The 13981-nt window shown below is 47.4% G+C and overlaps 6 protein-coding genes across 6 annotated transcripts; 2 read left to right on the top strand and 4 right to left on the bottom strand.

Moving 5' to 3' along the window:
* Positions 1 to 3: 3 nt before the first annotated feature.
* Positions 4 to 1066, bottom strand: AGABI2DRAFT_116177 (hypothetical protein; the record flags this gene model as incomplete). The annotated part of the gene is made up of 5 exons (XM_006459139.1): positions 4 to 395; positions 440 to 580; positions 636 to 658; positions 712 to 800; positions 857 to 1066. The coding sequence occupies 5 exons, from the start codon at positions 1064 to 1066 to the stop codon at positions 4 to 6; spliced, it is 855 nt and encodes a 284-aa protein (XP_006459202.1).
* Positions 1067 to 1148: 82 nt separating this feature from the next.
* AGABI2DRAFT_65810 (hypothetical protein) lies at positions 1149 to 3570 on the bottom strand (the record flags this gene model as incomplete). Its single annotated transcript, XM_006459138.1, has 9 exons — positions 1149 to 1282; positions 1339 to 1492; positions 1546 to 1602; positions 1654 to 1679; positions 2247 to 2332; positions 2391 to 2644; positions 2698 to 2998; positions 3051 to 3149; positions 3197 to 3570. 9 exons carry the CDS (start codon positions 3568 to 3570, stop codon positions 1149 to 1151), a joined length of 1485 nt encoding a protein of 494 aa, XP_006459201.1.
* Positions 3571 to 3799: 229 nt separating this feature from the next.
* AGABI2DRAFT_191211 (hypothetical protein) lies at positions 3800 to 4877 on the bottom strand. The gene is made up of 8 exons (XM_006459137.1): positions 4777 to 4877; positions 4701 to 4730; positions 4599 to 4649; positions 4504 to 4547; positions 4385 to 4447; positions 4304 to 4332; positions 4178 to 4253; positions 3800 to 4127 (listed from the first exon to the last, which is right to left on the bottom strand). The coding sequence occupies exons 1-8, from the start codon at positions 4805 to 4807 to the stop codon at positions 3894 to 3896; spliced, it is 558 nt and encodes a 185-aa protein (XP_006459200.1). The 5' UTR covers positions 4808 to 4877; the 3' UTR covers positions 3800 to 3893.
* A 32-nt stretch (positions 4878 to 4909) lies between these two features.
* Positions 4910 to 5641, top strand: AGABI2DRAFT_55150 (hypothetical protein; the record flags this gene model as incomplete). Its single annotated transcript, XM_006459136.1, has 5 exons — positions 4910 to 4965; positions 5016 to 5063; positions 5115 to 5227; positions 5274 to 5450; positions 5499 to 5641. Coding segments are annotated over 5 exons (537 nt in total), but the record flags the coding sequence as incomplete, so codon positions are not given.
* Positions 5642 to 6101: 460 nt separating this feature from the next.
* AGABI2DRAFT_65545 (hypothetical protein) lies at positions 6102 to 7848 on the bottom strand (the record flags this gene model as incomplete). The annotated part of the gene is made up of 9 exons (XM_006459135.1): positions 6102 to 6399; positions 6450 to 6606; positions 6655 to 7089; positions 7145 to 7187; positions 7237 to 7368; positions 7396 to 7523; positions 7588 to 7647; positions 7699 to 7743; positions 7794 to 7848. Coding segments are annotated over 9 exons (1353 nt in total), but the record flags the coding sequence as incomplete, so codon positions are not given.
* A 3342-nt stretch (positions 7849 to 11190) lies between these two features.
* AGABI2DRAFT_141792 (hypothetical protein) lies at positions 11191 to 13422 on the top strand (the record flags this gene model as incomplete). The annotated part of the gene is made up of 3 exons (XM_006459134.1): positions 11191 to 11909; positions 12887 to 13314; positions 13388 to 13422. The coding sequence occupies 3 exons, from the start codon at positions 11191 to 11193 to the stop codon at positions 13420 to 13422; spliced, it is 1182 nt and encodes a 393-aa protein (XP_006459197.1).
* Between the last annotated feature and the right edge of the window lie 559 nt (positions 13423 to 13981).

Genomic DNA, 13981 nt, shown 5'->3' with positions numbered 1-13981 from the left:
TAGCTAATCACTCAGAATTTCCTCGCCCACAAACTGCCCTGCCGTCGCCAGCATCTCTGGCGTGCATTCGTGCCCGACGCCCTCCACCACCAGCACCTTCTTCACCCCCGACGGCCCTACCGCGAGCTTTTCCACAAATTCTCGGCTCGCTTCCCAGGGCACCAGCTTATCCGCCCCGCCGGACAGCACCAGTACCTTTTTGCCCAGATATGGGTTCGCATCGTCCACCCGGTCAAACGCCTTCATCACTGGGTCCCGGCGTCTCACCAGCTCAATCAGACTCGCAGGGAAGTAGGGCGGTGCAATGGGAAGGGAAAACCTGGACGCTCTTTTTTCCATTAGCTTCAAATAGTCTGGGCATGCAATGATTGGAATGCCAAAGCTGATGCGTTCGTCTACCTTTGTCGTCAGCCTAATCCCTTCGGCAAAGACAGCGTACCTTGCCCAAGAGCCAGCCAGGCAGAATGCCCTCCCAGACTCTTACCTGCGACTCCCCAAGTCTTGATACTCCGATTTCCAGTGGGAAATAGGTACGCGGGTAGAAAATCAATGAGAAATGACACATCCGCCGCAGTCCCAGCTGGATTATTTATAAATCATTTTTCAAAGGGATGGTGTGGTGTAGTTCAACGTACTTTGGATAGCGTACATGTCTAGTCTGTCGAGTACAGTTAATTCACATCGAGTGCATTGAGTGTGTATTGTACTGACGCATGCCGCTCGTTGCTGACTTCCGGGTTTCTGCTCCAGCCTCTGTTTGGATTAGGATCACGAACTCGTGAGCCATGATTCCTATGGTCCTAAAAATGATCATTCATGTGCATTAAGGACATATCGAGTACAAGACAAGACATACAAAAGTAACAATGGCGAGATCGTATGTGTTGTTGGCATTGCAGGAACTTTCCAATATCACTTTGGTCATATCCTCGATCTTGGCCGCCGAGCCGTTTCGTCCGTGTAGGAAAAACAGGACGATTACTGGGCGATTCGAATGCGTGAGCGACTCAACAGTATACACATTGACTATGAGTCCAGCAACCTGATAGTGTTCAGTCTGAACCATGAAGGGAATATTCTATAAGACGGCTCTACACATGCTAATAGGACGATCTAATATACAAACGGAAAGTGGTTCACACACGGAATCACCAGCGATTGCCGCCCCGGCCACCACCATAGCTATCATGCCCACCATAGCCGTTCCCATGGTTCCCTCCACCACCGCCGCCGCCAAATCGGCCGCCACCACCTCGGCCACGTCCTCCACCTCCATAACGACCTGATTTTAGTTAGTTAGTAAAGTAGGATGGAGTGAGAGAAAATGCTTGGACATACTCCGATTATTTCCTCCTCCGCTGAAAGCTGCCATTTCTTCGAGCTGAGGTGGGATGACTGCTTTCGCTTCTCGAAGGATATTGATCAGTTCTCGAGCAGCTTTAGCATTCTCAGTCGTGAAGTATGTATAGGAGGTTCCTTTCAATCCAGCGCGCTGTCGATGAAGTAGATAAATGTCATGTAAGCTCGGGAAGCTGATAAACGCACTCCAGTTCGGCCAATTCGGTGAATGTAATCTTCGCAGTTATTGGGAAAATCGTAGTTCTATAGCAACGTGTTAGTCTCGTGCTAGGTAAAATCAAATCGTCAACTCACAATAACATAGCCTACATCTTTGACATCTGTGATCATGTCACCAATCGGGTAGAAAAGATACAAATGCAGTCAATCAATAAGCGTTCATGAGGCTGAAACAAGCGCTTCGAGGGTCTGATATGCACATCCAAAGAGTGGCCAGTATGTTAAGGGGCATGGTGTTCAGAGTGAAAACAAAACTTGTTAACACGTCATAAGCTCGCCGAATCCTCACCAAGGCCGGATAGAAACCGTTATTCTCGAGACTCATCCTTCACTACACCGTACCATGACGAAGCACACTTAACTCGTTACGTTCCTGATACACGGCCAGAACGGACGACAAGTGAGCCAGAAAGGTCGGTTTTCGCAAGGGTTCCTCGAGAATGTTTCTGCCAGAAGCAATCTAGGTAGCTCCAGTTGATCTGGTGAGTTCGATCCCCGCATGTTCCATTATTAAATGGCACAGCAGGTTGTTCAAAATACCACACAGAAACCGGTTATAGTTGCAACCACGACTTGCTTGAACGGTCATGCCCACTTGAGATGGTCTTATCACTCGGATGGAGAGGATTCACCTGGTCGTAGCGCTTGCTTAAAATGAAAATACGTACCGAGACCGCGAGACGCGACGTCTGTGGCGATCAATATGGGTGAACGACCCGCCTTGAATTCCCCTAGCACCCAATCACGTTCGCGTCTGGTTGCAAACAGTCATGCTTCCCTTTTTTTTTACTTTCGATGATTGGCACACTCACTGTTCCTTGTCACCATGGATAGCCAGGGCTGGCCATCCATCCGTACGAAGATACTTTGTGATATCATCGGCAATGCGTTTGGTGCCAACAAAGATGAGAACTTTGGCGTTTTCGGCACTAATTTGATCAAGGTGCTTAATCAGTTTAGACCGTTTTTCGAAGTCGCTGCAGACTTCAACAATCTGCTGAATGTTGTGGTTGGCTGTGAGATCCATAGATCCGATATTGACTTGTATCATGTCCTTCAAAAAGTCCTAAACATTTTCGTTAGCGTATCAGCAAAGCTCACACCGGAATCAGCGCTTACACTGGCTAACTTCTGAACATCTTTAGGCCAGGTTGCGCTAAACATGAGTGTCTGGCGATCGGGCCTAATCTGACCAACTATTTTGCGTATTTGAGGTTCGAAACCCATGTCGAGCATCCGGTCCGCCTCGTCCAGTACAAGATAGGTTATCCGTTTGAGATTGGTCTTACCACTCTCCAACATATCAATGAGTCTTCCAGGAGTAGCAATTGCAATCTCAACTCCCCGCTGTAGGTCGCGAATCTGAGGCCCTTTGGGAGCTCCCCCGTAGATGGCAGTGTTGCGGATACGAGAATTGGAACTGAAAGAGATATGTGTTAGTGCAATGATATAAAAAACGTGTTTCCTCTTACCCGAATTTTGTACACTCTTGTTGAATCTGTACTGCGAGCTCGCGAGTGGGAGCAAGGATTAAGGCGATGGGACCGTCTCCTGGGGCGAGTAAGGGTTGCCTAGAATATGATGAGAAGAAAGCTAGTTCCTATATTGCAGTACGTACGCATTTATGTGTAGCATAGCAGGTAAAGCAAAAGAGATTGTTTTACCACTTCCGGTCTGTGCAATGGCTACGACATCGCGGCCAGTCAGCGCCATAGGCCAAGCTTGGCACTGGATAGGTGTAGGAGATGAGAAGCCTTGAGCACGAATGGAGGTCATCAGATATTGAGGAAAGCCAGCTTCTTCAAAGGATGAGATAGGTCGAGGCACATTGCGGCCTTGGACTTTAATCTCTTTGGTGCGACGGAATTCCTCTATTTCTCGGTCTGAGCGGGCGGAGACTTTTTTATCCTCAATGTAAAAGTTTTTTTCGAACTTTTCCATGCGAGTGGTGCTCCAATCCACTGCTCGTAGAGTACCGCCGAGATTCGACATTCGGTCCTCGTGTCCTCCCCCCCAACCACCACCACCACCACCACCACCGTAGCCTCCTCCGTAGCCGGTACTGCTGCCATTGTAACCGCCGCTTTGATAACCGCCGTAGCTCTGGACAACGTCAGAATGGAATTGAGGCCCATGTCGGAGAGACGCACCATTTGGATGAGATTAAGAAGAATCGTAAGAAATGGAGAATGAAGAGAGAGAAAGGAGCGTGCGGAGTTGGAAAAAAGCACAGGCGTGGATTGACAACAAGGCCAAACAGGCATCACGGCCTAATGGGGGTATTTCTATATTAAGCATCTACCGTAATTACATACTTACATAATAACACAAGGCCCTTTGCTCTTCTTGGGTCCGTCCTGCTGCCGGTATTGCTTCCTCATTTGCCGAACAAGGTCGTTAAAAATATCATCAATGTGCCAATTTCGCTTGGCTGAGGTTTCATAGAAGGGAAGCTGCCAGCGACTGGCTAGAGTCTGAATTGTATTCGTCGGTACCTCCCGCTCGTTCACAAGGTCCAGTTTCGTTCCAGCAATCACTATTGGCACCCTCTATGTGAACGCATGAGACTCTTTGTATAGTCTGTCATGACTTCACTTACAGAATCGTTGCCTTTGATTCGAAAAATCTGCTTCCGAAGATAGTCGACCTCTTTCAGACTGGTTTCTTGTGTAAGGCTGTTCGGTGTCGTAAAGCGAATGCCGTTGTAAGGTCGAATGATACACACCTGAACACGAGTATGAAGCCCTTGCCAGCCTGTAGGATATCGTCAAGGGAAAGAACTTGGGACACATAGACGATCGCTCACCTTGATATAGACTTCATGCATGGATGTGAACTGCTCAGCGCCAGAGGTATCGAGCACTTCGAGCTGGGTTGGGGGCAATATCAGCATGCTGTGCAATACACCTGTAACGGGCACCGAACCGAAGACGTTTCACCATCGACCGTGATAGCACGGCGGTACTCCTCTGAATGGGGCTGGGTCAGGACAACGAAATCGGAGTAGCGATATTGGTTACCCTCGATTGTTGGGTCATAGTTCTCGATAAATTCATCCCGTATGAAGCGTACTGGTGACGATCAATGAGTTGCAGGGAACTGGAAATGCTGAGTGAACTTGCCTGTGAGGGCAGACTTGCCAACACCTCCGGCTGGAACGTGGTTGGTGGTGTGTCAGAGATGAGAAGGATGACTGACCGCCTAGAACGACGACATTAAACTGGCCCATGTTGCTACTGGAGTCGTGTGTGTTGCGGAGAAGCAAGTGGCATGGACGGGGTATGTTGCGCTGGTCCCTGAACACAGCTGGCCGTGAGACTCTTCTTCCTCCATGCTTCGTTCCCGAGTCTTTCTCGACTTTGCCGTCGATAGCACTCCTTACGGCCGGTAAGTCTCGTCTATTCTCCGCCTATGTGCCTCCGCCAACTTTACGCTAGCGTCATATTCGAACTTTTCACCGACACTGCTCCAAAAACATGCGAAAAGTAGGCTCCTCTTCCCAGCACAGTAGACTTGCTCACTTTCCGCTGTCCTAGTTTTCGTGCCCTCTGCACTGGAGAGGAGGGCCTATCTGCCGGCGGACATCCTCTCTACTACAAAGGCAGCCCAATGCATCGCTCTATCAAGGGCTTCATGATCCAGGGAGGAGGTGGGTTTCCTCTGCGCGCTACTTCTCACTTTTGCCGATGGCCAAGTAGACTTCACCAAGCGTAACGGTACTGGTGGTTATTCCATCTATGGCGGGACCTTCGCGGACGAAGACTTGCAGAGGCCACTGGATTCACCCGCTTTGCTTTGTATGGCCAACAAAGGGCCCGACACCAACGGTTCGCAATTCTTCATTACACTTCAAGAGTGCCCTCACCTTAATGGTAAATCAGGCTGCATTTTGTTGTCGGTTCTTCTCTGATGAGTCTCAGGAAAACACGTTGTTTTCGGCAAGGTTATTAGAGGATTTGAGGATGTCGTTTTGAAACTTGCTGAAGTGCCGGTAGACGACAAAAATCGGCCTATCACGCCCATTGTTATTGCAAGCTGTGGTGAGCTCGAGCTCAGAAAGCGAAAGGAGCAAGGTGAGGGTTTCAAACAACCCACATCAGGTACAATATCTGATTTTTTAGGAAATGAAGAGCTCTCTACAAGTCGTACAGAGAATGTAAAGACCAAACAGCATAAGAAGAGAAAACGCAGGGAATTGACTCCTGAAGGCCTTGAAACTTCTCCAGCACACCTCGATAAGAAAGAAACCGAGGAAGAGTATGATGCCAGGCTGGAGAGAGAAGAAGCGGAGCGCCGAGAACAAGAGAGAAAGCAAATCCTCCTTGACATCAAAAAGACATTTTCAGAAGAGCCCAAGCCGACTGGGGTTCGTTACAAGGGTAAATATAACACTCAGTGTTTAGGAACCTTTTATCTCTAACTTATCAAATAGGTAGAGGTCGAATGAAGTATGTCGACCCCGAACATCAATTTAGGTCCTAAAATGTACATACATGGGCGTCATGATAGTTACCAGCTTCCAATCATAGATTGTCACGAATTTTCTCTCCTGCTTCTGAATCTTGCCCCTCAATTCCGGGAATACTCTCCTTCTTGGCAGCGACGTTAGCGAAGCTTAGCGTCGGCCTGACATTTGGTGCGATGGGTCGGGAAAGAACCCGAGGAGACGAACTAGCGGGAGCACCAGCGGGAGGCGTTCGTGGTCGAGTTGTGGGACGCTCGGCTCCTGATCGCGAGTTGGTTCTCGACATAGACAAGCGATCGCGGTCTTTGTCCACTCGCTCAGTAATCACTTTCTCTCGTCCGGAGACGTCGACAGGCCTTCATAATAAGTTGGGGAGATCCAATTGGACAATTAGATGGCATCATACCTTGCAGCGCCAAAAGGATTTGAACGTGAAGTAGGTGGCGTGGGCCCCATCTTAGGGGACGAAAGTGGGCTAGGCGAAGCTGAAACATTCCCCGAGCGAGGTAGAAGGTCAAGTTTACGACGACCCAATTGGGGGGTTGGTGGTGTAGAACCGTTGGCTAGGGAACATTTAGCGAGCAAAACACTAATACGAATGACTTGCGCACGGGAGACATTGTTACGGGTGGATTTCGATCGAGGAGCGCTCCGCCAGTCACCTTCATCGGCTACCGACTGGGTTGCCTCGCTTTTACTTCGTACGCTACTAAACCTACTTCCCGGCCCCTCTTCATTTGTAGATGGCTTGAACTTCGAACCAATCACCCAAACGTCTTCTTTGTCAGCGACAGAGCTTTCCGTAGTTACAAAGCTGGACCCCTTGCGTTTTGGCATTTCCGGTTCTGACGGTTTTGAGAGTCGTTGAGAACGCCAGTCATCCGCAGTTTCAGATAGACTTGGTAATCTTTCCTGAGCACCTTCGAACTTGCGTCGCGGTGCGTCTCGGGACTGTGGTAGATCAGGCAGAGGGCCGTCACGCCGCCACGGATTATCGAATTTTGCGCTATCCTCAGAGGTCGCATGGCTGAAGGCCCTCTCCTTGGCTGAACAATGCGATACAAGTTAAATCAAGCGTCTGAAGAAAGCCTGTTGACTTACGAGGCTCGGCGACGCTAACCCGAATTGTTCTGCCGGAAAGGACCTATAGAAACTTGGAATCATATCAGATTTGAGAATTATAATTCCCGTACCTGACCACTGTTCGTGAGAGCGGTTTTCAAACCTTCCAAATCCTCAAATTCGACATAACCGAAACCCTTCGGTTTTTCGTCCCGGTCCCTGATAATCTTGACCGACTGATACAAGTAGGCACGTAAGTTACGCTAGAAAGGCTTTATATGAGAGCCTACTTTGATATTTTGGAAGAAGTTTTCCAAGTCACCCTCCGTCAGGTCGAAGGCGAGATTACCGATGAAAGCAGTATAAGGTGGTTGAGTGGGTAAAGGAATTTCATCGCGAACGGGTGCACCTCGATCCGCTAAGTTGCATTGTTTGTCAGAATAAGCAGATCAGGCGGTAAAAAGAATGAAGATGAAACTTACGCCTCGAAGCAAGAAAATCATCCCGCCGAGAGGGATGCTCGCCTCCTTCCTTGGGTGCAGCTGAAGGAAGCGATCAATACTATGCAAAATTACTCTTAGACTATGGCCTACGGGCACTCGGCAGGGCATCCATTTCGTCTGCCCATGATCCTAAGGCTTTGGGTACCAGAATCAGTTGTTGAATGCTCATTATCTGAGAGACGCACCGCTGTCTCCAAGGAACTCGCTTAGAGCAATTTTCTTGGCTTTTTTGGGTGCTAGAAAGGATGTTTTGAGCGGTTAGTTGGATTCGGATGTCGAAGTGCATACGCATGGAGTCTCGAATTAGCTGGCGATAGTTGCGGGATGAATCCTCTAGTCGATGGCAGATATTTTTTCGAAGGAGGCGTCACGTTGATCTTTCTCACGCAGTAAACCCCAATTATGGCAAATGTTTAGTGGCTGGCCCGTTCAACTCGCAACCGATTGTCAATATAGTGCTTAGTTGTTACCTCGCCGTCTTTCTCACTCTAGTCAATACTTGAGGTTTTGGCTTAACTGGAAGGAGAGGCTTATTTAAGACCAAAACATACTATGATCTTGCTGTGGTGACTTAAAAGTTAGCTCTAGTTACTGGTAGGAATTCTGCAATTGAGACAGTGTCAGCTAATTGTATATTGAAGCTGTGGTATATGGGGCTAGAGTTCACCAAGGGTAGGGTTTACCCTGGAGGTATAGGCAAGGGTGGATGAAGGTTAATAGAGTTTCTATAGATCAAAACAGTGTCTCAGATGATGCAATATTCTTTGAGGTAGCATATTCACATTTCACCTTCTTCCAATAATGAAATAATATTCACTTGATGTCTTCTTCTACCCATTTCTTCCTCCTGTTTCTTTTTTTTAACCTTTCTTAATTACTTACTTACTATACTTTCCTTTCCTTTATTCATTCCACAGTAGGGTTGGGGAAGTTCAGTTCAGTTCAGTTCAGCAGTTCAGGGGTCATTTTGCTGAACCCCAAACTGAACCATTTGGAATTTTGCTGAACCTGAACTGAACTGAACTGAACCACCCAAACTGTTTATCCCATGGGAAACTTCCAAATTTGGTAATTTTGGTTCGAACCATGGTTCGAGCCATGGTTCGAGCAGTCTGAACTTCCAGAACCATTTATGATTTGTAGGCTTACTCTACATAGTAACCCTTTTCAATGTGCAAAGTAAGAAAATTTATAGTCATGAATAGAATACAATGTATATATTGGTATTTCCGTTAGTTTGAATCAATTTAGGGCCCACCAAGGGTAGGTTCAACCCTAGGGTATTGTTTAGGGTAAGACCAGGGGTGAGGGTAAGGGTAGGCTATTGGCTACCCTTGCCTCTACCCCCCTCTGTTTTGAAGGGTAACCCTGTCAAATTCAAGGGTATGTAGCCACCACTAGACACAGGATCTTTGCAGCAGCATAACATGTAGTAATTACAACAGACAGGTTGTGCAGGATCTGTTGTATCTAGTACTGAGTTATAGTTATTACAGTAGGTTAGCTCGAGTGCAGTAGGACTCATTCAGAAGCATGTTATACCCTATAACTATGAATCAATTACTCCGCTGATCCCGCTACTGCCATTGTTCCCTCCCGCCATCAATCCCTTCCACCATCATTTTCCCCCGCCATATTGTTCCCTCCCACCATCAATCCCTTCCACCATCATTTTCCCCTGCCATCATTTTCCCCCGCCATCATTTCCCTCTGGCCATCATTCCTTCCTGTCATCAGGATCACTTTCATCTCTTGCGCCCCCAACAAACATGCTAAATTTGGATGAAACTAACTCCTATGCTTTCCACAGTCGTCCCGCCACCTCCCACCTCCCACCATCCATCCCTCCCACCATGATCAGGACTACTGAACCTCTCGCGCCCGAGTGGCGTGACTCCGACCAACATGCTGAATCTGAATAGTGAGTACTATCATCTCTCTTGCACATGTCTTACAGGAGTCCTCGAAAGCCTGTCATTACCACTGGCCATACACACACAAGTCTATCCTCTCCACTACCACAACTCTTGCCACCCATTCACACCTTGCCACTTTCACTTCGGTGTTAGAACCTTGCCAGAATGTCACGGTGTCACGGTGTCACATCTGTCACATATTTTATTACATAATAATTTCCCTCTGCTGCTACAGTTCGACGGAGGCTAAACTATCAGCATACTGCTAAAATGGCACAAATTACAGATCTACCAATTGAACTTATCGATCTTATCTTTTCTTTTTTACCTCTGAACCATGCGGAGCAAGTACAATGGCGGAGGAGGGCAGCGGCTATAGGGAGAGAAGCAAGGCCGGTAGGTTGGCGCCTATCGGGTCACCAGTGTAGGGAATGCGGGAGAACGACGTTAGCAATGTGGGACGCGGAGGAGGATAAAGAGTGGGTAATACAAAGGTGGTCGGCGTGGGGGGCTCGGTATTGGGAACTGTCCGGGTTCTTCATACTATGTCCGTGTGATGCGTTGTTGGGTAACTATTTCGGACATCAATGGTTTGTGTGAGTAGATTACCGGTTTAGGAGTTGTTTGTACTTGTGGACACTTTTATGGTTTGTTTGGTATTGTTGACGTTTTTATGATCAATTTACTTTTGTTTACTTACTTCTTACTCCACTCTTCTTTTCTCATGTCAAATGTATAATTAGTTTACTTTCTCATACGTACTTCTTTTCACATGTCAGTATATAAAAAAGTTACCTAGGGTAGTTGGTCTGTGCGCCGTAGTCTAGGTATATAAAGTAGGTAGAAACTTGTAGAAGACTCCGTCGAGTTCTCTTAGGTTCACGCCTAATATTACTTTTGTCACTACACTCTTTAGTTCTTGAGTTTAGGTGTGACCTGTGACATCACAGTCACAGTCGCCCTAACAGTAGAACTTGACTACTCCGGGGATCGCACAGCACAGTGCCCTCCCCATCTTTTACTCTCTCGTCGTCCTCTACTCTCTGCGTGCCATCGCGGCCGCCACACACATAGCCGGTCCCTAGGCTTAAGGGGTGTCTGCGCATAAACACAACGTGCGCTGTGGACATCAGTGGTTTAACACAGACCATTGATAAGACGAGACCTACCATACTGTGTGGTGTTATTTTTACCCCTGTATTACCCCATTTGTAACTTCCCATATAAACCTTGTGCTGCGCTTGCATTGTCAAGTGGTACACGCAGAGGAGTGACACTGCCACATTAAGTGTGTGTCTAGATTAGCGTGAAGATCTGTCTTCGTATATAGCTTTATCTAGGGCAGTAGTCTTTCCCTTCGCCAGTGCGGCACTTCTCAAATAAAAACCTTTTTTCTTTTGTATACACATTCAAGTGAAGCAGGCTATTGGCTTCATTGAATTGGTGGATACGCATCAGGTGACAGGAAAAGACCTCCCTCACCTTCTTCAAAATTTCTCACCGATTACCGCCCGGAACATTCCGAGTACCTTCCTCTGAATCTGAGGAAGAAGAAGAATCCGCCTCGGAATCCCAATCCGAGGAATCCGAACCAGAACAACGACAACCGTCCGTATCCCCCCTTCCCCTATATCAACCACCTCCCCCCGAATACCACGAACCAGACATGGCCAACCCCCAAGACATAATCAATCAGCTGAATGCTCAGCACACCCTCATTACCCAACTGCAGCAGCAACTCGCCCAGCTGCAGAACAACCCACAACCGGGTCCACCAGGCCCACCAGGTCCGGCAGGGGACGACGGAGAAACTCCCATCGTCCAAGTAGTGCCGCCACAAATCGATGTGGCAAGACCAAAAATATTCTCAGGAGATGGGAAGGAGCTGAGTGGCTTTATAACAGCGTGCAAGATTTATTTGAGTTTGAAAATGGTAGGCAGACTACAAGGAGATCAAATTACGTGGATATTGTCGTATGTACAAGGAGGAGCAGCAGAATTGTGGAAGGAGAACATTATGGAAATGATCGAAGGTGGTGAAGAAGAAGCCCCAGCCCACACGGAGGAGCTTTTTGATAGTTTGCGAAATAATTTCGGAGATGCAGATGAGGAGAGTACGGCGGTAGGAAAATTGAGGTTGATAGAGCAAGGAAGTAAAAGTGCGGAGGAGCATGTGCAGGAGTTCAAGCGAATCGCTCGGGATAGTGGATACGAGGGACGAGCCCTCATCGAAGAATTCAAAAGAAGTTTATCAGGAAGGATTAGGAAGGCGCTGATGGAGTCAGAGAACCCACCAACTACCATCAGGAGTTGGTACGAGAGGAGCATGAAGTTGGATAGGCAGTGGAGGCAAGCAAAGGCGGAGGAAGACTACTATCGGCGGGGGTAAGCTAAGCCCCAACTACAAACCCACACCTCCAACAACACTTTCGTGAGGCCACAGCCTCAACGTCGAGATCCCAACACGATGGATGTTGACACCGCCGCAGGACCTAGTCGAGGTCCTATCAAGTGTTACAAGTGTGGAAAGTTGGGCCATATGGCGAAGAATTGCTGGAGCAAGGCTCCGGCCCGAGATGTGCGAACGTTAGATGTGGACGAGCAGCGGGACTATTGGAAGAGGATGTTCGAGGAGGAACAGAAGAATTTAAAAGAGTAAAGGAAGCAAAGTCTCCTCGTTTGACTTCCTACAACAAATTTGATGTACTATGTAACGAAATCAATGTTTTGGACACTGTACAAGAGGAAAGTTTCCTTGTAAGGACGATACGACCTTTAAGGGAAATTAAGCTGAATGTGGGGGTAGAAAAATTGGACACACACGATGGAGTAGGAGTACAGGCGTTGTTGGATAGTGGAGCGACGGGAATGTTCATGGATAAGGTGTTTGCAGAGGAAGAAGGGTTCAAGCTGGAACCTTTAGAAAGACCAATCCCGGTCAAGAATGTTGATGGGACAATCAACGCATCTGGAGCAGTGACACACCGAGTTGCTGCAAACGTGTACTACAAGGGGCATAAAGAAAGAGTGCACTTTGAAATATGCGGCCTCGGAAAAAATAAAGTCATACTAGGAATGCCTTGGCTACAGATGCATAACCCCGAAATTGACTGGGAGAAAGGAGAGGTAAAGATGACCAGGTGCCCAGACGGGTGTGGGTACAAAGACAAAGGAAAAACAAAAGAAAAACAAGAAGAAATACGAAGGATGGAAGAACCCAGGAAATCAACAAGGGAGTTGATGAAGGAAGCGCGTGAGGAAGAAAAAAGGGAAAAGCCTGACATGTCACACAAGCAATATGCAGGTTGGAAATTAATTTCCTTCCCAAAGAAATCAAATTGGGGAACGGTGTTGCAATATAGATGTGAGGAGTGCGGAACCCAAACGTCGGAACATTTGCTGAGCAAACACAAATGCCCAGCAATGGAGGAAATTGCCTTAGACGAGTTTGGCATGCCATACGAAGGAAGTGATGATGAGGAAGAAGGGCCAACTATGGCCAAGATAGAAGCGTATGAAGAAGAGCAAAAAGAAATCAGAGATGAGGAAGAAAGATATGAACGGGTGAACAAGGCAGTAGGGAGATTCACCACTCCCAAGAACATCATCGAAGGAATCGCATTAGGAGTCGAAGCAGCATTCGCCAGGGAATTGGCACGTAACAGACGTGTCAATAGTGGAGCTGAGGGGTTGGCGCAACAACCCAAAGAGAAAGCTGAGGGGTGGGCGCAATCACCCGGTGACGTGGCTGACCGATTAAATGGGGATAAGGCAGAACGTCTAGAAGAAGGTAACAGCAAGACAGCCACCGCGGGACAAGCGGAGGCTGGACAGGTACGTCCTAAACGAATAAGCGCCCAAAGGAAAAATAGGAGTAGGGAAGAAGGAGAACAACTAGAAACGTGGGTGAGAGGAATGACAGAAGAGATGCCGGAAGAAGAAGAAATTCGAAGCATGGACTCAGTAGAACAAGTGGTACCAAGACGTTTCCACAAGTTCCTTAAAGTATTCAAACAAAAGGAATCAGAGAGGATGCCTACTAGAAAACCCTGGGATCATGCTATCGAATTGAAGGAGGATTTCAAACCCAAGAAAGGAAAGATATATCCCTTATCACCAAACAAAAGAGAAGAAGTTCAAGCATTCGTCAAGGATCAACTCCGAAAAGGGTATATCAGACCATCAAAATCTCCCCAAACCTCGCCAGTATTTTTTGTGCCAAAAAAGGATGGAAAGAAGCAGATGGTACAGGACTATCGATTTTTGAACGATTGGACAATTAAGAACAATTATCCTTTACCTTTAATTTCTGAACTTATAGACACTATGGGTAGTAAACGATTATTCTCTAAGATAGATTTACGTTGGGGTTATAATAACATTAGGATAAAAGAAGGAGACGAGTGGAAGGCAGCCTTTACTACTTTCATGGGTGCCTTTGAACCCACTGTTATGTT

The sequence above is a fragment of the Agaricus bisporus genome (assembly GCF_000300575.1).
Source record: "Agaricus bisporus var. bisporus H97 unplaced genomic scaffold AGABI2scaffold_3, whole genome shotgun sequence".
NCBI classification, from domain to species: domain Eukaryota; kingdom Fungi; phylum Basidiomycota; class Agaricomycetes; order Agaricales; family Agaricaceae; genus Agaricus; species Agaricus bisporus.
This window is presented reverse-complemented; position numbering and strand designations above follow the sequence as displayed.